This window comes from Nyctibius grandis, chromosome 1 (assembly GCF_013368605.1).
Source record: "Nyctibius grandis isolate bNycGra1 chromosome 1, bNycGra1.pri, whole genome shotgun sequence".
Classification (NCBI taxonomy): Eukaryota; Metazoa; Chordata; class Aves; order Nyctibiiformes; family Nyctibiidae; genus Nyctibius; species Nyctibius grandis.
The window spans coordinates 12032150-12057455 of NC_090658.1; the positions used below are offsets into that span (position 1 = coordinate 12032150).

General features: G+C 49.4%; 3 protein-coding genes across 4 annotated transcripts in view; 2 read left to right on the forward strand and 1 right to left on the reverse strand.

Moving 5' to 3' along the window:
- Positions 1-1930: 1930 nt before the first annotated feature.
- Positions 1931-10654, forward strand: THUMPD2 (THUMP domain containing 2). Its single transcript, XM_068404681.1, has 8 exons — positions 1931-2345; positions 3523-3600; positions 4496-4548; positions 4852-4939; positions 5556-5627; positions 6253-6367; positions 8133-8250; positions 9806-10654. The coding sequence occupies exons 1-8, from the start codon at positions 1935-1937 to the stop codon at positions 10125-10127; spliced, it is 1257 nt and encodes a 418-aa protein (XP_068260782.1). The 5' UTR covers positions 1931-1934; the 3' UTR covers positions 10128-10654.
- A 2840-nt stretch (positions 10655-13494) lies between these two features.
- Positions 13495-15053, reverse strand: TMEM178A (transmembrane protein 178A). Its single transcript, XM_068415338.1, is given in 2 exon segments — positions 13495-13736; positions 14951-15053. Coding segments are annotated over 2 exon segments (345 nt in total).
- Positions 15054-24857: 9804 nt separating this feature from the next.
- The window catches only part of MAP4K3 (mitogen-activated protein kinase kinase kinase kinase 3), an 86816-nt gene continuing 86367 nt past the window's right edge, over positions 24858-25306 (forward strand). For both annotated transcript variants that reach the window (XM_068425561.1, XM_068425570.1), the window contains exon 1: positions 24858-25082. In XM_068425561.1, coding sequence (XP_068281662.1) covers positions 24969-25082 — 114 coding nt within the window. In that variant the 5' untranslated portion in view covers positions 24858-24968. The remainder of the gene's footprint in view (positions 25083-25306) is intronic.

The following is a 25306-nucleotide window of genomic DNA, read 5'->3' on the forward strand; positions in this document are numbered from 1 at the left end:
CCACGGAGGTGAGGGGGGAGCCGGTGCCGGTGCCCACCCGGGGCGGGGCGGTCGGGATCGGCGGGGAACGCGGACTCCTTCGCTTGGTGGCTCGGAGCCGGACGGCTGCGGCGTGGGCTGTGCCGCCGCCTGCGTGGGGCCCCGCGGGTCTGGCCTTGGCCTGGGTCGGAAGGGACCCCTAAGGAGCGTCTGGTGCCGCCCCTGCCGTGGGCAGGGACATCGGCTGCTCGGTCAGGCCGTGTGCCCTCGGCACCCCCGGTGAGCTGCGGTCTGCGCTGCCCTCCTCCCTGCGAAGGGGCGAGTGGGTAACAGGACAAGGGGCAACGGGCACAAACTGGAACACGGGAAGTTCCATGTGAATATGAGGAAAAACTTCTTTACTTTGAGGGTGACAGAGCACTGGAACAGGCTGCCCAGGGAGGTTGAGGAATCTCCTTCTCTGGAGATATTCAAAACCTGCCTGGATGTACCCTGTGGAAGTGCTCTGGGGGAACCTGCTTTGGCAGGGGGTTGGACGAGATGATCTCCAGAGGTCCCATTCCAACCCCAACCGTTCTGTGGAATTCTGGGTGTGAGGGGCCACCGGAAGCACTCACCCAAACACCTCCCCGGTTCGGTTTCTGTTTTTCCCCTGAGGTGGTGACGGTGTCTCAGGAAAGGTATTCTTCAGCACAGAGGCGGAGCTGGCGAGCTGAGGAAACTCAAGTCTGGAGAGCGACTGTTTTTGCTGCTTAAGAAACACCCCCCCCTTGCCGTTTCTAGAAAATCGAGGTATGGCACTGACTCCCTTTACTGACAGCTGTAGTTCTAATTGACAGTAACCAATTCTGAAGTGTCTTTCACCCAGATGTGTTTTTCCAATGCTTATTTTTTAGTGTCCTCAAATGGCTTATATAATTGTTTTACATAGGTATCTTACTAGCTGTATTGTGGCTGGCACTGTATGTCACGTGTATGTGTAACACACCACCTCCTCCCCAAAAAAAAGAAACCAAGAAAACAACCATCCTGAAACTGAAGTCCAGTTCCGAACCCCCTTGTTGTGCATTTAAGAATGATCATTTTCTTTTAGGCAAAGTAGATCCAGACGTATATCCTGTGTTGCTTAACTGTTCAGTACCCGGATTTCTTGTAAATCTCATCTGCTCAGGTCACATTCTCTGTCAGTGTTGGAATAAGAATTTCAAGTTTAGATGGACTGATGCCTGCGTGCTGGTGGGGATTTTACTTGGGGAGATCACAGATGACCTTCAGATTTAAGGATCAAATTAACCATGATTCTAAAATTTAAAATGAGAAATAGAAATACCTTTTTTTCCCCCTCCCCCTTGACCAGCTTCAGGGTTTTAAGTGAATTTTCCTCTGTATTCGTTGTGCCTCTCTTGCTGTAGCAAGCTCCAGAGGACTACCCACGGGTGTAAGTTTAGGCATGTGTTAGAGACTTTGCAGGATTGAAGGTGGGTTGATGAATAGCAAGGGGAGATTTCCTTTATAAAAGAATAAACTTGTGGCTTTTTACCTGAGCTGAATCAGTGATTTATGTTCGTGTCCCTCTTTCAATCCTGTAAAGTGTCCCACATCTCTAATCCTGGACCATGTGCTTTCTGGGGAGGATGGCATGGTAGGCTGGTGCTGCATCCTTGGGAATGACTCTCAGAGGTGGTCTGGATTTCTAGAGCTGCTGAATTCTTCTAGAGAATTCAACCCCTGCACAATTTAATCTTGTTTCTGCAGAGCTTGTAATCAGAGGAATGCCCGGGTCTCTGCTGGTGGGGTATGTGGGTGTTGAGAGCTCGGCTGTGCCTGTGGTTCCTGGATTCACACACGAATGAAATCTGAACACAGTCTCTTTTAACAGCTGTTCTCAATCTGTAGGAAAATGAAATGCTGAGCCTGAACTACTTACTCTGAAACTGCTTTTTCTTCCAGGGAAAATGCTGCATGAGATTAAAAGCCTTGTCATTGAGGAGCCAAAGTATTGGCTGGATGTTATCTCTGTTTGGAGAAACCTTCATGGCTGTGAGGGGAAGAAAGATGATGTCTCTCAGGAAAACCGATCGCTTCTCAAGAGAAAATCAGAAGAAGAGATGCATATTGCAACAAAAAGGCAGAAAACAGAACAAGTGACAGAGACTGTGTCTGAGGAATGTCAAGTGGAAGCTGGAGAGAGGTGTATGGTACCAGAGAGAAAGAGTGACCAGGACTGCTGGACTGAAAACAAGATTTCCTTAGAAGACCCTTCCAAAAGCAGTGGAGAGGAACCTATTGCGAATGAGCAGCTTACCTTCAGTTTCAGAGTTTCTTGTCGTTGTAGTGGAGCGATTGCCAAAATACTTTATTCACAGGTATGCTAAAGTATGTATGTCCTAAAATAATTTAGCAAAGGTGAAGAGAGATGTGTAGTTTATTTGTCAGTTCAATTGTGTGTTGTATGTTTTAGAATAGCAAACTGATCTAAGCTTTTTCTGTATTTTCTCAAAATAGCCCTTAACCTGCATTTACCCTCAACAACTGGACATACAAGGGCTGTTGTTAATTTCTGGGCACTGTTTAGCCTGAATATTTTTCCAATCAATGCTTTTTATTGAGGATAAGTAAAGGTAAGAGGTTAAGATAGCTGGGCTTGTGGAGCCTGAGGAGTGATCTGACAGTAGTTTACAGCTACTTAAAGGGCCCTTGCAATGACAGTGGAGCCAGACTCCTCTCAGTTGTGGCAGGCAGTGTAAAAGAAGGGCAAAAGCCAGAACTTTGCAGCTTCGGTGGGCTCTGGTTGGGTATTGGGGAGAAGTTGTTCCCCAGGAGGGTGGTGCAGCCCTGGGAGGTGTCCTGGGGGGATGGATCATGGTCCTTGTGAGAGAGTGGTGGTGTAGAGACCTCCAGGGGCCCTTTCCATCCAGCATTCTTCCCATCTGTAATACCTTTCTACTGTGAGGAAAATAAAAAACCAAACCCTGTGTAGGTGCAATGTATGTAGATTTTTCTAACATGAAGATAACAGTAGTTTACCTAGATTTTTTTTTCCCTACTAAAGCTAGTACCTTGGGAAGGTGGGACACCAACATGAATGCTTGCTTGAATTTGTGCTATGTGTTTGAATACTCTGAAGGTAGCCAGAGCTTTCTAGGTGCCGTAAAACATAAAAATTGTGAGTTGCAGTTGTGCATTCACAGGTTTTCTCTTAGGTAATCTAGTTTCCAGCCATCAGAAATATTTTGTGCGTGATACTTAATTCTAAAATGATGGCAGCTTTTGTTGTAACTTGGGCAAGACTTGAACTTCAGCCTCCCGCACTGCAGCTGAGTGATAGTCACTGTGTCCTGCGGTGTGTTTGCTTTGCCCCTCGCTCACTCTCTCTGCCCTGTTGTACCTCTTCTGGTCCTTGTACGAATTGTTCTCCTAGGGATAAAGAGAGACTCTTTCTTTTCCCAGGTATTTCTGAGGATTGTGCAGTCAAGGCTGTGATCTGTAGATTTTCTTTACTCTGTTATTTTTACTGCCTGTGAATGTTCTTCCCTCTTGCAGGAGATCGGAAGAGCCATTGGCACAGCGCTCATGAAGCAGTGCGGGTGGCGGGCTGATCTGCGGGACCCTGATCTAGAGGTAGTGGTGCTTGTCTGCCAGACGGCCTGTTGCTGCTTCCAGAATTGCCCGCGGTATCTTGTTTTGTTCTCTGCTCCCTTTGCACTCAGGACCGTGGCCTCTCCCTGTTTGTCTTTCTGCTGTTGCATTTAACTAGAAATCCTCTGGTAGCACCGAGCAAAACTTTTTGGTAGCCAACAGTGCATGTGCCTTCCAGAGCACTTAAATAAATACCAGAGCAGCCAGCACGGGCCTGTACGTGAGGGGAAGGGTCCATACAGGCGATGTCTCGGGATCTGGCACGCTTACAAACTGTTGGACTCTGTTGAAAATGGAGATCACCTGAGCCGTTGGGCAGCTAGTTTAGCCTCTGTAGGGGAAGATGAGGAACTCAACTTGAGAATGCCATTTATGGAGAGCGTACTCCTAGAGCTTGTCTCTTACAAACGGCTTGCTTAAGGCACCCTCCATGGCGCAAGCTGCCTGGAGACCTTGGAAAGGACTCCTTGCTCTTGACAAGCTGTTGCTCCATCCCTGTGCTTGGCATGTGGAGGCTGTGTGTGTGTGAGTAGCTGAGTGCTAGTATACAGTGAATAATCTTCTGCTTAGAGTAAATGGTTTCATAATTAAAAATATCCATTCAACGTTACAAAAATTGGTTCCCTTAAAGATTCAAGTGCTTGCTGATGGATTCCTGGCTGATAAAATCCCTTCTTAGCTTGGTTAAATATTAAATCCTCTTTAAAGTGGCATTCAGATTACCTAGTGTGATTTCTTCCCATTTTCTAAACTGTATATTTTTGTTCTTAAAACTAGGATCAAAAGTTCATAGAAGCATCTTCTTTGTGTGGTTTAAAGGAGTTAAAGTTATTGTTGTCAGGTTGAGAGATTCTAATGTTATTTTTTCCTCTTTCAGATCTTTGTACATCTTAATGACATTCACTTTGTGGTGGGGATTCCTCTTTTCAGGTAAGCATTCTTCTCCCCAGATTTGTCTTGGCAGTATCAGAGCAGGCATAATTTCTAAATAGTCTTGCTGTCCACTGTGAGTATCTTCTGGTTTAATATTCACTGGACTGTCCCATTGGTCTTGTGGTCTGTCTGAAGCTTATCTGAGCACGTAGGCCAGACTTTGCAGTGAGTTATGGATAAAAGCAGACTGTGGTTTCAGTCTGTCTGCAGATCTATCCAGTTCATTTGTTCTTTCATATTACATGGGCTTTTCTGGGTGGTTGTACCATTATCTTGTGTTGATTTTTTTGCTGTCTGCAGGCTTCCGTTGGCAAACAGAGAGTATATCAAAACAGCAGGACTGCGGTCAACAGTTGCGTGGGCCATGGCATCTCTGGCTGAAATCAGTGTAAGTGAATGTTCACGGCAAAGATGTAGAGTCCCAAATGAAGGGGACGTTGCTGCTCATCAGGGCTGGAGCTGGAAGCTTTGAAGAAGTGTGGTGATTTTAATGCCCTATGCTCTCATGCATGTGGACAGGGTTTGCCTTACCTGTGATCAGAGTGCACTGTCACCTGCTGTTCAACCAGATATCTGCTGTAATCCCAGGTCATTCTCAGGAGACCTGTTATTCCTTGTACAGATATGTGTCTAAATGGCAAGATTTTTTCACTGTCCAGGCTTCAAACCTTGTTTGGGGTTGTTCTCCCAAGGGAAACCAGAAGCAAGTGTGATGTTTTCCACAGATTAATTTGGTACTTATATCTGTCTGCGATCGAGTTAGAATTTGTGTCTCTAAATGCCACCTCAAGGCTGGATACGTTGATGCATTGTCTTTGGTGAAACTATTACTACTTTTTATTATACTCTCTTACAAGCAAGTCTGGCCTGGTAAACCAGTGATTATTGTTACCTACACTCAATTCAGTGCGAGTGTGTGGGTGATCTGTATGTCCTTCAGTAAGCTTTGTCCTGGGAGAGGAGTCTGTCTTGCTTGGGATGCAATAATCCCTTTATTTTTGTAGGCAGGTGCCTTTGTGCTGGATCCCATGTGTGGGCTAGGAACAATACTGCTGGAAGCTGCCAAAGAGTGGCCTGTGAGTATCACAGTGGCAACAGGCAGGACCTGTGCAACACAGCTTGGTAGTTGCATCAAGAAAGATCTGTCGCACAGTTATACCAAAGTCCATTACTGGAAAGCTGGAACCAAACTAATCTTTCTAGGCAGTTGTTAGAAGTGTTTTAGTGCAGATGTTCTTCCACAGGAACATGAAACCAAGTCCTACGTACTTGTACAGGCGGGTGCTGGGAGCCCTGGCTTTATACCACAGGGTTTGTGTGAGGCAACCATAGACTTTTAAAACTGCCTGGGCTTATCCTGGGAATGGAGGTGTCAATGTGACGGTACAGTCAGTTGTCAATATTAGAGGCAGCGTGGCTGGCTGTAGCTAGCTGGGGTCTTGCTGTTAGGACATAGCCTCAGTATTTCTATAAGTTACAAGTGTCTTGAGCAGACCAGAACATGAAAGGAGTGAAGATAGCAGAGATTTCCCCCATTCCTATGTCCTCTGGTTCTGTGTATTGCTCAGTGTAATGGCAGCAGATATCCCAGCAAGGGGTTTGTCTTGGAAGAGCTGTGCAACAGGGCAGTTGTGAGAAGGGTTTATAAAATAAATACACCTGGTTGTCAACAAAATGTCTTTTCTCTTTTTCTCTGAACAGGAAGCCTGTTACTGGGGTGCTGATATAAGTGATTCACAGTTAGAGGGTGCAGATGTGAATATTAGGACTGCAGGACTGATGGATAAGATTGAGTTACTTAAAGCTTCTGTGAAAGGTATGTGTGTAGGCTTTCCAAGTGAGACATGTTTGAAGTGGTTTTTGTGGTTCTGGGGTTATACAGGTAGTGTAGGTTCTCTTGAGGTGAGGTGTGGTAGAGCTGACTCTCAAGAAATAGCTGAGTAGTGACTCTGTAGTGCTAGCGAATGGGTAATTATTTGTTCTCCCCTCTCTGCTCCCGGGAACTTTGGCAAGAAAGAACTCAGCAGAAGACAATGAAAATAATAATTGTCAGACATGGGCAGTCATCTGTCTTAATGGTAAACTTGTGAATCCCACAAAGAGTACATACTATGTGAGAGTTCTTTGTGTCTAATAGGAACACAGGAAGCAAAGATCCAGGTAAAATGTGGCTTGTAACTTAAATTTACCAGATGAGTAATAGTGGGGGCTCAAGCTCAGCTGAATTGTTGATGTTTTGCAGTAGGAGTGTTTTAAATGTTGATGCCTTTCTCCTGGAAGAGGGAATCTGTTTGCTCTCAGTTCATGAGCTAGTCTGGGGAGAAGGTAATCATTTTATGACCTTATTCTGGACCACAAAGCCTGTGTCTAAATGAGTCCTTTATGACATTCATGACAGACAAAAGGTGGCTGCTTTTCCCCGTGCATGGGTGATGGAAGTATGCATATTATTTTTACGTTGCAATATTTATTTCATAGCAGAATGGTAAGAAATATTATTATTTCTTATTGATAAGAAGATATATAGCTTTATTTCTTACTTAAAAGCTGTGGTTGGGCTTGGCTTCTAGGATAATGGAAGGTACTTTGATGCCAGGCTTTTCTAATACTGAACAAGAAATTGGTGTCTTTGTCAGAAGCTGTTATTTCTGCGTGTTTTGTGAAGGACTGTAGGAAACTTGTCCTTCCATTTGTAGAGACAATTGTTATGAAATTGTTGTGCTGCAAGTGTTGATCCAAGGATAGTCCAAGAACCATCTCCAGCCAGTTCTGGAAAGGCTGGCATAGAATCACAGCAGGGTTTAGGTGAGAAGGGACTGCTGGAGGTCTTTAGTCCTGTCATCTGCTGGGAGTGGGGCTAACCCCAGAGCTGGGTCAGGTTGCTCAGGGCCTTGTCCAGTCGAGTTCTGAGCATCCTGAGGGATGGAGAACCCACAGTCTTGTCCTTTCACATGCTGGCTACACTCTGGCCAGCACAGCCTGCTATGTGGCCCAGCCTTCCTCACCACAAGGGTGCAGTGCTGCCTCATGGTCCGGAGAACTGACTATTCCCAGGATGCAGAAACTCTGGGGAGATACTTCAAAGAGGCTATCTCTGACAGAATCCGTGATTGTGTCTGTAACCAGATTCCTGGAGGGAGAAAAGGGGGATGGAGAGAAATTTAACATGCCATTCCTTGCCATTCATAGGTGTGCATCTGATCATTTGCGCTAGGCTGAGCTTGCAAGCACTTTACTTATCTTTTGCATTTTGCTTGTAAAGATGTACTGCATGTTGAGAAGCAGCAGTTAGTTTGGAACCATGGAGTCCCCTGTTGGTAGAGTCTTGCTATTGGGGCAAACATATCACCAGTAACAGGGAATCTGTAAGCTAAACCTCATCTCGTGCATTTGTCTCTTCACAGTCTGCATGGGGTTGGTGGCTTCCTAGTGCCATTTGTGAGGGTAGGTACAGAAGAAGCTATGAATCTGGGTGTATAACCCACGAAAGAGCTGGCAGAGAGTTTTGTAAGGTGAATGGGGGCATTACTGCTGTTCATTTTTCAGACAGACGGATGTAAAGACCTGCCTTTATTCTGCAGCATTGCCGTTGCCTTCAGAAAGCTTTGACGTTGTGATTTCGGATATTCCGTTTGGGAAGAAGTTTAAGATCACAAAAGACATACAGCTCCTGCCGGATATTCTCCAGGAAATTGAGAGGTACGTGTGGCCTTTGACATGCTTGGCGTTTGGTGTAAATGTCAGCTTCAGGTTTGCTGTATTCCAAACGCTCTCCAGCTCTGTAGTCTGATCCTGTGCGGGCTGTGAAAGTTTGAGTCCTTTACATGTCCTGTAGAGGCTGTTGTGGCTTGTCTTGCACGCTGTGGAAGTGTTGGTGGCAGCGCAAGCTGACAAGGAGTGAGCTTGTTGTGTGAGCCACAGTCACAAATACTCCTTACAAGGCATGACGGAGAAATATTTGTGAGGCACACTCACGAATGTTCTTTATAAAGCAGAAAGGAGAAAGAGGAGAGGATGACCTAGACAAACTTAAAGCATGGCCAGGCAAATAATCCTTTCTCAGTTGAGGTCTCCTTGTATAAAATCATAGGCTTTCCTTTTGGGCTCACAACCAAGCTTTTACCAGCCTGCCTTGGCAGGAAGGATCTCAAACCAGAAAATGGTGCTATGCGTGTTCCTTTCTGTTAGCGTATACTGCCATATCCAGCTAGCCACCTGGTCTGCTTTTAGATGCCTCCTTTCATCTCTCACTCTGTCATTTTGTGGCAGAGTTGAGCCAAGCTAATAGCGGGCTGCTTCTAACAGGCAGTTCAAACCATTTGCCCCTTTATTTCATTTCTTGGCTGAAAACAAGCCCTTTCTGTAGGATTGGTCTTCAGCAGGTGTTGATCTCACTCACCCCATGCAGGAATGTGGTGGAAGGATGGTGAGGAAGGTGAGGTAGCTCCACAGAATGACAGGGCGATCTTATGTCAGCTTGCACTGACCATCCCTCCCTTTGGCCGTGCTTGTCTTCTGGTCTCATTTACTCTGTTGGGCCACCCTAAGCAAAATATTTCCTTGGGAAGGTGGAGGTGAGGAAGGGACCATTACCATGAGAGCCCCACCAGTAAGACTCTTCAATCCACTTACTGTGAACAGAGCCAGGATAGTCTTTTCTTTCCTCTCTTTCAAAGCCAAGTGTAATGTTTGCTCATGTGCTAAGAAAAATAGATTACAAACAATGGTTAACTTTCCTCTGCTTCCTGAGTTTGAAAGGCATTAAGGATCAGTGGAACATGGAAAGGCAGATCTTTTAAAGTTTCCAAAGGGAAAGTCCAGCTTCAGAATTGCCTTAGCAACCTGAGAAGCTCTTGCTGCCCTGGGAAGCTGTTCCTTTGCAGCCTGGTGGAGGCTCATGTGACCCAAAAATGGGCTTTGAAGGTGTTACTGCCCTCAATCCTTGGAAGAATACCAAGAGGGAAAAAACGTAGGTCCATATTCTTTGCTAACCCAATGAAAAGAACTGAAGTCAGAAGTGTTTGGGAGTCAGGACAGGACCCAATTCTCCCATTTAGGAAGAGTTACGAAGGTAGGGAATTTAAATTCCATTTGGATACGTAGCTTACTGAGTTGAGCCATGACCCTTAACGTGTTTAGGTGTTTTATGGAATGCAGCTGGCATCTGAGGTGTCAGCAGTGTTGAGTTCTGCACAGACGAAAGAATGCCAGGCAGGCTGAACACCTAACCTTTATTTTTTCCTGTAATTGCCAGAGTACTTCGTGTTGGAGGCACTCTTGTACTGCTGCTGAGCCGAGATCTCCATAAACGCATGGATGGCATTACCAAGTGTGCTGAAAATGACTCTCCTAATGCCATTTCTGATGGCGCAAGTGAAACCGCCAGTGCAAAAGCCCTGAATATCGATGGGAATTCTTCCTCCTCGGTGAATGATGTTGAAGAATCCTTTCTCAGCAGCAGCAGACAGACACGTTTTGGGTCTCTGCTGCCAGATGGCGTCTATGCAGTTAGTCTTGGAAAGACGGATGCTTTCATCTACAAATACAGGAAGATCTCTACTGCTGGGAATCGGTAGCTTTCTTGCACTGTGCTGAAGTGAACTTGGCTCCTGATACACTTGAAAAGTAGCATGGCAGTGATCTGGGGGAACCCTGCTGATAAACGAACCCTGTGTCTCTTGTTAGCTCACCTCTCTTTGGATGTCCTAAGGCGCTGCTTTTCCCTCTTTGCTTTTTAGGAGAGGGGGAAGATGCCTACTAGTGTTTCAGATGTTTTTACTGTAAAATATTGTAATGAGACAAGAGTCCTCAAATCTTAGTTTAGGCAAAGCCTCTCAGTAGCGGCAGGAGTTTCTTTGGGAGAGATCTTTATTTGCAGAACTGCAAAACAAATGTGGTGATATTAAATGTAAACGGATTTTCACCTTCAGCAGTATTTTTTAGGAAGCACATCTTGTCTGGAGGGGTCTCCAGCTCTTTTTGAGGGCTGGATGTATGCTTTACCTTGCAGTCTTGTATTGTATTTTCAAGCTGGTTTCTGATGAGTTTGAAATGTTGCTATTGAGATCTCTTGGAGTAGGAAATAAACTATTTTCTGTATTAATTCTTTGCAGTGTTTGCATGTGTCTAACAGGTATGCTTTAGCTTTTTAGGGTGAAGAGACTTATTTCTATCAAAAATAATGCTTTTCCTCACTTGGTAATGTTACTCCAAGGGCATGATGTGGAAGATCGAAAAACGTGCCAAGTGGATGAACAATTAGAAGTGACTTCTGCCTGCAAAGAAGCGTATGGAAAAATTCTCCTGAAAAGAGAGAGGTCTTAGCAATTCTTTTAGTCTGTGCAAAAGGTATTGCGGGGGTGGGAGGGAGGATAGTCTAATTCAAGGCTTTCCCATGGCTGCTGAGCTGACAGGGAAGTATTTTTATGGAGGATGACTGCAGATTGCTTTCAGATGCTATTTTGAACAAGCATTTGCAACTTGGCAAGCTGGGATGGACTCGTGCATTGTGTTCCTCTGCTGTGATTAGTGCGGAGATACGATTAGTAGTGTGTCTGGGGTTTGGGGTGTGTGTTTTTTTCTTTTTCTTTTTTTTTCCCCCCTTGATTCTGACAAGGTGCTTTGGCTAGGTAAGGGAAGAGACTTTGATCTTACGGCTAATTGTATTTCAAGAGACTAAAACTTACTGTTACTGAGAACTGCTTGTGGAGCCCCTCCAGCTTTATACAATGCTGAGTTGTCTTTTCAATACAGTTGTCATGCCTGTGGGAAGGGGCCTCTGGTGGCCTGCAGCCTCCCCATTGGAGCAGGCCTGTTGCCAATGCTAGATCACATCAGCTGGGGCTTTGTCTAGCCAAGTCTTCAACCTCTAAGGATGGAGACCCCTCCCTCTCTGGGGATGTGTCCCAAGGGACACCACTCCTCTGGGGAAGGAGCTTTCCTTATGTGAGAGCCTCCCAAGCTGCAATCTGTGGCTGTTGTCCCTCACTGCATTGTCTGATGCTGCAGGAGTTTGGTTCTCTCTGTCTACAACTGCCTTTCAAGCAGTCACAGGCTCCTGGTAGATGCCCCCTCTTCTCCTTTTCACCAGACTACCCACTCCTGGTTCCCTCTCTTCACAGGCACCGTGCTCCAGGCTCCTAACCATTTTTGCAGCCTCTGCTGGCCCCTTTCCTGTTTTCCCACAGCCCTTCTGAACTGCTCTGTGCTGAGTGGTGAAGCGAAGCACAGAAATGCAGGGAAGGCTTGCCCTAAAGCTGTGCTTAATGCTTATGCTGGTTTCTACTGCCATTGCTTCCTGGCATCTTGATTGCTCCCAGATCAATTAATTAATCTCTTGGGTTTTAGTCTGCTTTGTATGTTTGTGTTTCTTAGCCTAATTTGGCACTGACTTCTTCTGCTGTCATTCAGTTGCATGAAGGCAATACTTCTCTGTTCCGCCACCCTTGCCTCTCACCTCCCCTTCCTTCCTCTCCCACCACTTCGCCCTTCAACCAGTCTTTCTCTCACATCTCCCTTCTTCTCTTCCCAGCCCTATGCTCACAACACTCTTGTGCCTGACCCTTTCCCCCCGCCCCATTCCCTTTTGTGTTCATCTTGTATCATCCACCCTTACTGCAGAATTGGCTTCTCTGATCGCTCTGCTTCATCAACAGTGTCTGCTCCGTTCCTGACAGAGCCCGTGCCCTCTGCAAGGCAGCCTGGGGGACCTTCCAGGGGCCTGGCCAACTCTTTCCCTGTGCCCAGCAGGTGTGAAACACTGCTCTGGCAATGAATCTATGGATGCCATGCATCTAGGGCAACGCTGGCTTTTAGGTGATGGCAGAGAATTGTATGTAGCTTTGGATCAGTTGTGACAGATGCATCAACATAGTACAGAAGTCTCTTAATTGTGGGGACTGGCTCTGTCAGTTTGTGTGCTGTCTGACAGATCAGCATGGCGCTCTCCTCTTAACTCACATGTCCCTGCCATTAAGCACTGGAAAATGCAAAGCCACGCCGCTTCTACCATCTCTCCATCCTTCTGTTGCCATAGGTGGCTTCTTGGCTCAGGCAGGAGAGGTTCTCAGGGACTCTTAACCCCAGCATGCTGCACTGCCCTGTAGGGATGCTTGGTGCAAGCACTGTCCAGGCTACGACCCTCTTGGTTTATGAACTTTCTCTGCCTTGCACTTGACACCATTTCCAAGCCATCAACTTGCAGTTGACACAAATGCTTTTGACAGAGGCAGGTATTTTACTAAAGATACTGTAGCTTGACAATTGCCTCATAACCAAGAGATGATCCAGGAATGGACAGAAGTAATTCAATCCTTCTCACAGTGCAGGTCAGGTGCTCAGAATGGAAATCTTGGTTATTTACAAATTACATGGGAACTTCATGTACAAAGGATACACAGAGAGACACAGGTACATGCTGATTTAAAAGAAAAAGGTCTGTTTGGGCATTTTGGGAGAAGGGCACCAAAGCCTTACTTAGGGTCAAGTGTGGAAGATGCTGAATTAAAACATTACAGATGATGCCCTAGGGAAGGGGGTACAATTCTGACTAGGATTCATTTGGCAACAGTGACTTTTCCTTAATGTCTTTATGTACAGATCCTTGAAAACCAGAAATAGCCCTAAATTCTTATGGCAACTTTCCTCCCCCTTTTACATTCCAGTGCAAATATCTTCCTCTACATGGTCTTGGCACGCTGAACTGAAGCACCTGATCCTGAGCCATCTCCATCCTCTGAGAGCTGTCTGCTTTTCAAATCTCTGCTGGGCAGCATGGGAGAACAGCTTGCTGAACAAGTAAAATGCGACAGTCAGATTTTGAAGAATCAGACTTTTGTACTTGGAATCCTGAGTTTAGTTTTCCCTTCACTTCTGCTTCTTCGAGTAAGTCCTGAAAAAATACTGTTCCTCCATCACTGAAGGGTGTTGGTGGCAGGTGGGCAGTCACACAGAGAAGTCTCTGGTGGACTTCAGCTGCATGATGTTGCCCCTGCTAACAAACAAGTAAGCTGTGCAAAGACACCCGGCTGCTACTGTGAATTCCAGACTGCATCAAGTACAAAATACAGACCAGCTGTATCCATGTTCCACATCATCGGGAAGATCATAGACGAATGTGAGAAGGTGGTTTAGGTCATATGATATGCTGGCTGCATGAGTGCACAGAGATACAGTGCAAAATAGTCCTTAAAATGAAATAATTGTGTTGTTATTTTGAGATGTAGCACAGCGTGAATAACAAAATAAATGTCAGGCCTTCCTAATTAAATAACTTGCACCCAGCTTTGTTGGTATGAGTTGTCTTGGGTAGCACACAGGTGATAGTTACCGGCATTTATAATGTTTTCATGTATTACCCAGCTATGTAAGGCTAAGCCCTGGCTCTGTAGTTATGAATTGCATCCAGCAAACTGCTTGGTTGCTACTTCTAAGAATAAGAGAGTCTCCTTTGTGTCTTCAGTCATGCCTGTTCTTCAAACAGAGTAAGGTAGCCAAAGCCTCCATCTGTGATCAGATCTGACCCATGGTACGCAATCACATTGCGCTGTGATGCTGAATCCCCTCTGCAGGAGCAGAGCCTGCTGCACGCCTCAGAGCAGCACGGGGAAATTGTTTTGCATGTGCTGAGTATAATCTGATCTGGAGGTTATTGAGCAGGTAATTTACCTCCACAGGTGGTGCTCTACATACCTCTGTAGAGGGAACCATTCAGGCTAAATAGCTCCCCAGCTCTCTGCCTACCCCTTCCCATTTTTCATTAGGCTATGTTTTTCATTAAGCAGCTAAATTAGCCATGCACAATGAGCCTTTCCTCAGGCCTGTGCTTTCCAAATGTATTAAAAAATACAGCTGTGCTGTGCATTACAGCTGCTCAAATCAAAATATTTCCTCTGGCACAAGAGAAGGTGTTGTGCTTAGCCTTGTGAGTTTGAATGGTTCAAACTCATGCTGGCTTCGTGTTTGCAGATTTTACCTTTCCTCCCCCTCTAACTAGCATCTAATTTTATGACTAAGACTTTTTTTTTTTTTAAGTATTCTCCTTTCCTACTTCAGTGTTAAAACAAATAGTCCACCATCAAGGACTGCAAACTGCAGCAAGAGGCCATTCTGTTCTGGAGAACAGAGAGATCGCTTCGTACATAAAGAGGAGGGAGTGCTTGGTTTAGCCCCATGGTCCTTCCCTGCTGCTGCATGAGGCCTAGAGCATTTTTCACAGGTTTTTTGTTTCTAATTATTTGTTATTCCACTTATACGAGTAAGTGACTCACTTCATGCAGGGCACAGTAACTAGAGATCAGAAGGAAAGGCGTGCTCCATTTACTGGCAGCGCACGCTGCCTACCCAAGGGCAACCTGGTGAAGCCTTCATCTGTAATTAGCATGCTAGAATGACGTGTTACCTGTCGTCAGGAACAGCAAACCTGCAGTGTGCTGGGTGAGGCTTTCCTCCCAAGAGAAGCTGACTGCTGCCACGATGCACCTGCAGAGAACAGCTGCAGCCATGTCTAGGAATCTGGCTGTGATCCTTCTCAAGTCTGTTTCCACCAAATCCAACAGTCAAGAGCAGGTGTTACCATGGACAAGCCTTCCACTGCAGGAGGAAGTGGAGGGACACCTAGAAATAGCCACGAGTGCAGCTGTCCCATGCGAGGCAGACCCACAGTAGGAGTAATCCCTATGAGTAGACCTGTAAGTAGAAAGCGATCCTGTAGCAAGACTGCTACAAACTAGCGGTTTTGTTGCTAAAGCAATTTCTTTTCCCTAGCCTTCCGGCAGCAGAGTCTCAGATGCCAACTTCCAGAAAATAATTTAGTTGACTGATATGGCTGTAAGGACAGCTAAAGCTGGGTGCCTCTGAGGGAGGGACCCAGAACAAAGAAATCCCTGGGCATTTATACACTTACAACCTATGCAACCGCTCTTCACACGCTGTTCAAATGCTCTGGACGTGTCTCTTGGTCCAATGGTAATTAGAGGTCTGGGGTCCTTTTGTTTCTTATTGGATTCTTGGTCTTCCAAGTGAGCTGTGAAACATCTTATCTGCAAGAGTTACAGCTTCTGCTGAATTACAGCTGCTTCTGACAGCTATAGCCTCCTTATCTTCCAGTTTGCACTGGTCTTAAGGCCTTCCTTCAGGTATCCAAGCAACAGATCAAGATAGGTTCAAAAGTTCACAACAATTAGGGCCCAGGGCTTCAGCAACTCTACTACCAATGCTAAGCAAGACTATTCAGACAACAGAATACAGTTAATTGAATTCCTTTAACTGTATCTTTTAACTAAAATTATTCTACAACATTGTAGTTGTGCTGTAAACTTCCCACTATCATGTGACCCACATAATCATATGGCTTCAGCCATGTGACCTTCAATGTGTGGGTGCAGCATGGTTTTATGCAGACACACTGTGATACATTCTTTGTTCTCTATTTCCTTCTAGAGATTTAATTTAAAGTAAGTTGGACGGACAGAAATGCTCCTGTTTCTAAATGCTGGGGTGTTCCCATGCAGACAGGTTCTGCCATAGTTGTTTAGCACATGGCTTCTGTTGTAAGCTTCTGACACCTTTTCCAGTGACACGAGAACTCAGGTTTTCAAGGTGGTGTCTGCAGACCCCTGGAGAGGTGAGAGGAGAGGTCATCTGCCTGTGAAAAGTGACTAAGAGCAGGTTAAGTTCAACAAGGTTAAAAAACCTTGTGTGTGGTGTTTACACTTTCCTGGACGCACCGTAGTGGCCTTCAAGTAAAAATGAGAGTGAAAATTGCTGATGGCTGGGCCCCGGTGGGATCCTGCCTCCTCAGCCCCCTCCTCTGCAAACTAGTGTCTCGTTGCTGTGTTTTTCACATGAAAGGGAGAGCACAAGCCGCGGGCCTCACCAGGGCGGAGTGAGCTGTGCTGAACACTTAAGGAGCAGATGCTGTTCACCCTGGTGGATCATCTTCGTCAGGTTAAAGGGGATGTTGCGCCAGCATACCGGCTGGGAAAAGCGGTATTCAATAGCAGTGCATCTCTGAGTGATGCCCGCTGGAGAGGAAGACGAGGCATTCCCATACCAGGTAACCAAAAACAGTGCTGATCTCCCCTCCCAGCACTGGGAATTAGCCCCCTTTCCCACAGCTAGTCCTTGTCACCTGCCCTCCTCCTCCCCCACTCCTTGTACCATCTGCTCAGCTCCTGCCCTCCCTTTGTAACTCTGAGTAATCAGCTGTGCCCAGCTTCTCCCAGTACCAGCACCTGTGTCTTGGATCCTCCAGAGACCACTGATGGCCAGCAGCACTCATAAAACATTACTATACGGGAGCCTGACTTCTTCCCTCCCGCTGCGAGGATACTGCTTCTCTCTGAAAGACACATGATTATTTCCACACAGAGATGTAGAAAGATGGGGAAATGCTTAACACTGGGCTGCTGAGCTAAGGCAATCAGTGTTTTTCCTCTCATGCTATACTCATGCCTCTCCTGGCAAAGACAAAACCTTCCCAGAAAAGGCCTGCACTGCAGCAGGAGAAACAATGCTCTGACTAATGCAAAATCGCAGGCAGGAGCCCTGCTTGCTGGGAACTGGCTATTGCTAACTTCTCCCAAGCAGCCTGTGCTGGCTGGTGGCAGTGCTGTCTGAGACATGGAACTTGCAGGGCAGAGGGAAGGAGGGGGGAGACGGGCTGGACCTCACACAGGCTTTATTCTTTGCAAGGCGGGGGCAGCGGGGAAGGAAAAACAGGGTGCAGGGGTCTGTCTGGATTCCAGTTCCCACATGCTGCACTGCTGCTCAGTATCCCGAAAGGGCCGCCATCTGGCAAATGCCACAGAGACATGCATCGTCCCTGCAGCCATCGCTGCCCTGGGGCACCATCTCCCTAAAAAAGAGCATTTTTGCCTTCCACATTCTTCGCAGAGCAAATGACAGCATGAGCTGTCACTGACACCTTCTTCTTCCACATGATGCCATGGAGGTGGCTGCTTTAAAAGGCAGTCTCAGGCTGTGTAGCTGCTTACAGATGAACCAGGCACACAGTGCAAAGGGTCTCATCCTTTGTGGGTGCCCCTGCAAAGGGTCTCATCCTTTGTGGGTGCCCCTCCTTGAGCCAGGGTGCTGGGTGCTTGGGAGGGTGGAGCTGGGCTTGCTCAGCTGAACAGGGAGCAACCAGCAAAAGGCATCCCAGGACAGACAGGAGTCTATGTGGGATGCTGCAAGGAAGTGGTACTCAAGAGGTGCTGGCTGTGGTAAGGAGGGGCTGGGGGACGGACAGCTGCTCTGGGGAGGCGTTAAAGAGGAAGAGAACATGGAAAAAGCCAAGTCTTCAGAATGCTGACATCATGCTGGAAAGATTTATTTTCTTTTTTCTGTGAAGCACAACATAAAAGCCTCATGTTTGAGGAGAGGGGAAAAATGTCCAGGCTGCATTGCTGCTTTTTGGTGTCATCCTTAAAAGTCTGAGGCTTAGCTCTTCTCCCTGGACATCAGGAGTGACTGCAACAGGAGTGTACCAGTATGGGACTTGCATACATGCATCTCCCACATCTACAGCCAACTGGGCCCTCTAAATTTAAACTCTCCTCGTACGCTTTCTTTGGGGCACAGCTTACAACCACAATCAATCTGCTCTGGGACTGACACAAACTGCAGCTCTTCCCCTGACCAAAGCAGCTTTCAGCATTCCAGAAAACACTTCCCTGCCCCCTTGTCTGACCCCACCAGGCTCAAGCAGGTGCTCTGTGGCCCCTGTAAGGACACCCTCCCTCTCCCAGAGGCTCCAGTCCCATAAGCAAAAGGGACAGGTTGGCCCCAGGCCACACCTTCCCTCTGCAGCACTGGCAGATGCAGCGCCTTGCCCTTTCATCTGGCACGGAAAGATGCCAGAGGGGTGGGAAGAGGTCTCCAACTGTAGCAAATTGCATTGGCATCACCTAGCTGGAGCCTGCCAATGCATGCCACCCAAGGAGCCAGCACTCCCGCTTCAAGCAGTGGCCAGGATTTAGGGCTGTAGAGCACGAAGTGGCATTTTGGACCTAAGCAGCAGGAGCAGGATGGATGGGTTGTGAGCGCAGCTGGAAATAACAAGGCATCCAGCTTCAGCAAGGTATTTTCTGTGGCTGTGGGTTGCCACTGACTACAGTTGGGGCTTGTGATCCCTGAAGGCAGAGCAGTCAAATGTCACAGCGAATCCCCCACCACACTGGAACAACTCTTAAAGCAAGAGCATTGGCTGAACTGTCACAAAAATGTTTTAACACCCAAATGCAGTTTTACTGCATTCATTTGACCTTTCTGAGCGGTGCTGAAGAGTAGCCCAGCCTGTCTCCCTGCAGCATACAGATCGACTGTCCTAATGTAGCCATGTCTAAGGAATAGGAGGAAAAAGAGAAAGTAGGAGAAGTCGCCCCAAAGCTGGGGGAAGCAAACGATGCCTGATATCCGTTTGATCTGACCTGTTTCTGAAGGCAGCAGAGGGCATATCTCTCAGCTCCATCTGTCCGTCTTGCCAAGGAGAAGAGACACACACACTCCTGGAGAAACCTGTGGGTGTTTTTACAAGAACAGAGGAAGTGCAGGCAGCTGTTGTGGATAGGAAGCAGGATTTAAAGGGAAAAATAGCCCTGCTTGCTTCATTCATTACCATTTATACCTACTTGGCAAGGACCTATTTGGCAAGGGGGTGTTGCGCTCTATGTCAATGACCAGTTTGGGTGCATGGAGCTCTGCCTGGGGATGGAGGAGGAGCTGACAGAGAGCTTATGGGTCAGGATTAAAGGGCGGTCAGGGATGGGAGACATTATAGTGGGCGTCTGCTACAGGCCACCTGACCAGGAAGACCGAGCGGATGAGGCCTTCTACAGACAGATAGATGTAGCCTCACGTTCACAGGCTCTGGTCCTCATGGGGAACTTCAACCACCCCGATACCTGTTGGAAGGACAATACAGCTGGGCACAAGCAATCCAGGAGGTTCCTGGAGTGCGTGGATGACAACTTCCTTCTCCAAGTGACAGAGGAGCCGACGATGAGAGGGGCCACGCTGGACCTTGTTCTCACCAACAAGGAGGGGCTGGTGGGGGACGTGAAGCTCAAGGGCAGTCTTGGCTGCAGCGACCATGAAATGGTGGAGTTCAAGATCCATAGGGCAGCAAGGAGGGCACGCAGTCAGCTCACCACCCTGGACTTCAGGAGAGCAGACTGGCCTCTTCAGGAGGCTTGGGAGAGTCCCTTAGGATAAAGCCCTGGAGGGAAGAGGGGCCCAAGAAAACTGGTGAGTATTCAAGGACCACCTCCTCCACGCTCAGGAGCGATGCATCCCGACAAAGAGGAAGGCAGGCAAAAATGCCGGGAGGCCTGCATGGATGAACAAGGAGCTCCTGGATAAACTCAGGCACAAGAAGGAAGCCTACCAGAGAGTGGAAGCAAGGGCAGGTAGCCTGGGAGGAACACAGGGAAATTGTCCAAGCAGCCAGGGACCAGGTTAGGAAAGCTAAAGCCCTGATAGAATTAAATCTGGCCAGGGATGTCAAGGACAACAGGAAATGCTTCTATAGGTATGTCAGTGATAAAAGGAAGACTAGGGAAAATGTGGGCCCTCTCCAGAAGGAAATAGGAGACCTAGTTACCCAGGATATGGAGAAGGCTGAGGTACTCAATGACTTTTTTGCTTCAATTTTCACCAAAAAGTGCTCTAGCCTCACCACCCAAGTCGCAGAAGGCAGAGGCAGGGACTGGAAGGATGAAGAACCACCCACTGTAGGAGAAGATCAGGTTTGAGACCATCTAAGGAACCTGAAGGTGCACAAGTCCATGGGACCTGATGAGGTGCATCCACGGGTCCTGAGGCAACTGGCGGATGAAGTTGCTGCGCCGCTATCCGTCATTTTTGAGAAGTCATGGCAGTCTGGTGAAGTTTCCACTGACTGGAAAAGGGGAAACATAACCCCCATCTTCAAGAAGAGAAAAAAGGAAGACCCGGGGAACTACAGGCCAGTCAGTCTCACCTCGGTGCCTGGCAAGATCATGGAGCAGGTCCTCCTGGAAACTGTACTGAGGCACATGGAAATCAAGGAGGTGATTGGTGACAGCCAACATGGCTTCACTAAGGGCAAATCATGCCTGACAAATTTGGTGGCCTTCTACGACGGGTTGACAGCACTGGTGGATAGGGGAAGTGCAACTGATGTCATCTACCTGGACCTGTGCAAAGCATTTGACACTGTCCCGCATGACATCCTTGTCTCTAAATTGGAGAGACATGGACTTGACAGATGGACCACTCACTGGATAAAGAATTGGCTGGATGGTCGCACTCAAAGAGTTGTGGTCAACGGCTCGATATCAAAGTGGAGACCAGTGACAAGTGGCGTTCCTCAGGGGTCGGTATTGGGACTGGTCCTGTTTAACATCTTTGTCGGAGACATGGACAGTGGGATTGAGTGTGCCTTCAGCAAGTTTGCTGACGACACCAAGCTGTGTGGTGTAGTCGACACACTGGAGGGAAGGAATGCCATCCAGAGGGACCTTGACAGGCTTGAGAGCTGGGCCTGTGCGAACCGCATGAAGTTCAACAAGACCAAGTGCAAGGTCCTGCATGTGGGTCGGGGCAATCCCAAGCACAAATACAGGCTGGGCAGAGAATGGATTGAGAGCAGCCCTGAGGAGAAGGACTTGGGGGTGATGGTTGATAAGAAGCTCAACATGAGCCGGCAATGTGCACTTGCAGCCTAGGTGGCCAACTGTATTCTGGGCTGCATCAAAAGCAGCGTGGCCAGCAGGTCGAGGGAGGTGATTCTGCCCCTTTACTCCGATCTCGTGAGACCCCACCTGGAGTACTGCGTTCAGCTCTAGGGCCCCCAACATAGAAGGACATGGAGCTGTTGGAACGAGTCCAGAGGAGGGCCATGAAGATGATCAGAGGGCTGGAGAACCTCTCCTATGAAGAGAGGCTGAGAGAATTGGGGCTGTTCAGCCTGGAGAAGGCTCTGGGGAGACCTTACAGCAGCCTTCCAGTACCTGAGGGGGGCCTACAGGAAAGCAGGAGAGGGGCTTTTTACAAGGGCAAGTAGTGACAGGACGAGGGGTAACGGTTTTAAACTGAAAGAGGGTAGATTTAGATTAGATATTAGGAAGAAATTCTTTACTGTGAGGGTGGTGAGACACTGGCACAGGTTGCCCAGAGAAGTTGTGGCTGCCCCCTCCGTGGCAGTGTTCGTGGCTGCCCCCTCCCTGGCAGTGTTCAATGCCAGGTTGGATGGGGCTTTGAGCAACCTGGTCTAGTGGAATTGTGTCCCTGCCCATGGCAGGGGTGTTGGAACTAGATGATCTTTAAGGTCCCTTCCAACCAAAACCATTCTATGATTCTATGACATAACATGGGAAAAACTATAACCCATTTCCCCTCTAATGAGATAAAAATGAAGACTGAGAGGCAACAGCAGGTGGGTGACGAGTGCTGTTGCCGAGGTTGTCAGTGTTCCCCAGCAGGATGTCCGTTAGCCTTTCCGGACTGAGCTCAAACTCCCTGGCATTTCCTTCCGTCACTCATTCAGAGCTGCTGCTACTGCTGAACTTGTCACAGAGCCCAGTCCCCTTGGATCTGCTCATGGAGCATCTGTGGCAGCCCTGTCCAGCTAACCTATGCCTGTCGGCTGTCCCAGCTCTTCTGCAGCAGAAAGCAACACAGTGCGCCCCAAAGACCCCCATCACACACGAAGAAAAATCACAGCAGCCCGAATTCAATTCTGGCAAGTTTGTGACTCTTAATTGCGAGAGCAAAAGTCATAAAAATGAAGCCAAGGACAGGGATGCACGGACCGGGACAGCTGGAGGGACAAATGCACTGACAGACACTATGCAATTTCACAGCCATCACTGCTGCACCTGCCAGAGCTCAACCCCCTCAGCTCATTCTCTGCTCTGATAATCACACATTGAAATGGGGCTGTGTCCAGCTCACTGTCCCCATGCACCTTCTCAGTGGAGAGGAGGGTACCCCATGCCAACATCCTTGGCAAGGCAGGATGGGGCGGTGAGCAGATGGTGCATCTTTGTGCCCAAAGTCCCCCCTCATCCCACTCTTTTTATTTCACCCATCAGTCACTGGCAGCAGGAGTGTGGTGGGAAAAGCCACTCCTGGTTCACTGGCACAGAGCCCAAGAGGTGCCCTAGGACCCACACGCCACAGAGCCACGCTCCAGGGTTTGCATATCTGGGGAGAAGGGTTCCCACCGCCATTGGGTGCCTGTTTCCCACACAGAGAGGGTGGGAGGCACGGCCAGGGTTGGAGGCAAGCACCCACATGCCTCCTCCACACTGGAAACCTGTGTGCAAGATGGGAGCGGAAGCAGGACTGGCAGCACTGGTGTAAGAGGAGAGGGAGTGCGCATTTTATCCCATGGGGGCATACACAACACTCCAAAACATCGCAAAACAAGGGAAATCAGTCCAATGGATGAGGGGAAGACATTGCCCAGCCAAGGTGTGTTGGATGGGTCTGCACAGATGCTGCAACAGTGGTGCAGGGGACTGGCAGGTGCACAGTATGGTGCAGATGTGGGGACATCCATAATGTGTGGTTCCCATGCCCCACTGGGGAAGGACAGATACCCCACAGGAGCCAGCAAGGGCCCCAGGAGCTCCTGCGGGAGCTGACACCAGAGGCTGTGGGCAACTGGGCAATGCTGGGATCCCAGCGTGTTCCCAGTCTTGTGCGCTGGGGCAAGGAGCACCGGGTTCCCATGCACTGCGGTGTGGGGAATCATAGAATTGTTTTCATTGGAAAGGACCTTTAAGATCATTGAGTCCAACCGTAGACCTAACACTACCAAGTCCACCACTAAACCATGTCTCTAAGCACCACACCTACTCGTCTTTTAAATACCTCCAGGGATGGTGACCCAACCACTTCCCTGGGCAGCCTGTTCCAATGTTTGACAACCCTTTCAGTGAAGAAATTTTTCCTGATATCCAATCTAAACCTCCCCTGGCACAACTTGAGGCCGTTTCCTCTCATCCTATCGCTTGTTACCTGGGAGAAGAGACTAACACCTGCCAGGCTACAGCCTCCTTTTAGGTAGTTGTAGACCACGATAAGGTTTCCCTTGAGCCTCCTTTTCTCCAGACTAACCAACCCCAGCTCCCTCAGCCGCTCCTCATAAGACTTGTTCTCCAGACCCTTCACTGGCTTCCTTGCCCTTCTTTGGACTCTCTCCAGCACCTCAATATCTCTCTTGAAGTAAGGGGCCCAAAACTGAACGCAGTATCTGAGATGCGGCCTCACCAGTGCCGAGTACAGAGGGACAATCACTTCCCTTGTCCTGCTGGACACACTATTTCTGGTATGGGCTAGGATGCTGTTGGCCTTCTTGGCCACCTGGGCACACTGAACAGGGGCTGCACACCAGGGGAGAAGGGAGGTGGTCCCCAGTGCACGGAGACAGCATCAGCATGGGGGGGTCCTTGGGCTTCGGGTGCTGCAGGGGCCCGCAGCTGCATGCACAGCAGGGCTGGCTCTGAGGAGGGGTCCCCACCTGCATGCACAGGGGCTGGTGAATTCGCATGTCCTCAGCTGCATACATGGGCTCTGGGGATGGATTGCGTTTCCCGTGCCAAGGGGCTAGCTCTGGGGGTTGCCGCCTACGTGCTCAGGTGCTGTCTTATTTTTCGGGGGGGATCTCGGTGAACGTGCACGGGGCTGGCTTTTTGGGTTCCCGGCTGCACGCGCAGGGGCTGAACTCGGGCATCCCCGAGCCGGCACCGCCGCTCACCCCTGCGGACGAAGCTGTCGAGGCGGGCGCCGATGCCCGGGCAGCAGCAGGTCCGCCGCCCCCGGCGTGCGTGGTGAAGACGGGCCAGGCGCGGCCCGGGGGCGGCGGGGGGAAGAGGCGCAGCGGCAGAGGCCGCCGCCGGGCGTCCCCTCGTACCAGCGGCTGGTGCCCAGCGGTGCCGCCGGCAACCCCAGCGCGGACAGGCTAAGGCACAGCCCGGGAGTACTGCCCACCGCCCGGCACCGCCCGCACGGCGGAGGCGGAGGGAGGTGTCGAGCGCGGCGCGCTCCTCGCACCCTCACCCGGGGCCGGGCGCGGGGACCCCAGGGGGGAGAACTGAGAGCTCCAGGGGGCCAGAGCGGGGGAACCGGCCGGGAGCCGCCGCCCCGCCGGTCCTCGCCTGCGCCGCTGCACGGCGGTGCCCTGCGGCAGGCAACTGCGCAAGCAAAATCGCCCCGCCTGGTGCTGACCCGCGCAGGCGCAAGGGGTGACACCAGGGAGCGGGGCGGGGGGGTGGCGCCCCTTAGCGCCTGCGCGGGGCGGAGGCGCGGCGCCATGTTGCCGGAGCGGGCCGGGGGGAGGCGGTGAGCGTTCCGGTATCGGGTTCCCTCCCCCTCTCCTCACCCTCCCCCGGCCTGGGGGGCCGCGGCCGAGCGGGGCCTCTCCCGGCACCATGAGCGGCGGCGGAGGTGGCGGGCGGGTGTGCGACCTGTCCCGGCGCAACCCACAGGAGGACTTCGAGCTCATCCAGCGCATCGGCAGCGGCACCTACGGCGACGTCTACAAGGTAGACGCAGCACCGCGGTCCGGGGGGGGAGTGGTCGTCTTTCCCCCCCCCCTCACGGTTGCTGAGCGACTGGGTTGCCCCCCCAGCCCCGCCCCGAAAGTCTGAGGGGGGCTTCCATTGCCAAGCGACGCCCCCTTCCCCCCCTCCGGCGCTGAGGGGACTCCCGCCGTTGCGGGCAGCGAGGTCGTCCCCCGTTCACCCCTCTAGTGGGGCCTGCCTCGTCG

Coding starts and splice junctions, on each gene's coding strand:
- THUMPD2 (XM_068404681.1), top strand. CDS start 1,935: ATGCTGCATGAGATTAAAAGCCTTGTCATTGAGGAGCCAAAGTATTGG. Junction 4,940..5,555: donor CATCTCTGGCTGAAATCAGT/GTAAGTGAATGT, acceptor TTATTTTTGTAG/GCAGGTGCCTTTGTGCTGGA. Junction 6,368..8,132: donor ACTTAAAGCTTCTGTGAAAG/GTATGTGTGTAG, acceptor TTTATTCTGCAG/CATTGCCGTTGCCTTCAGAA.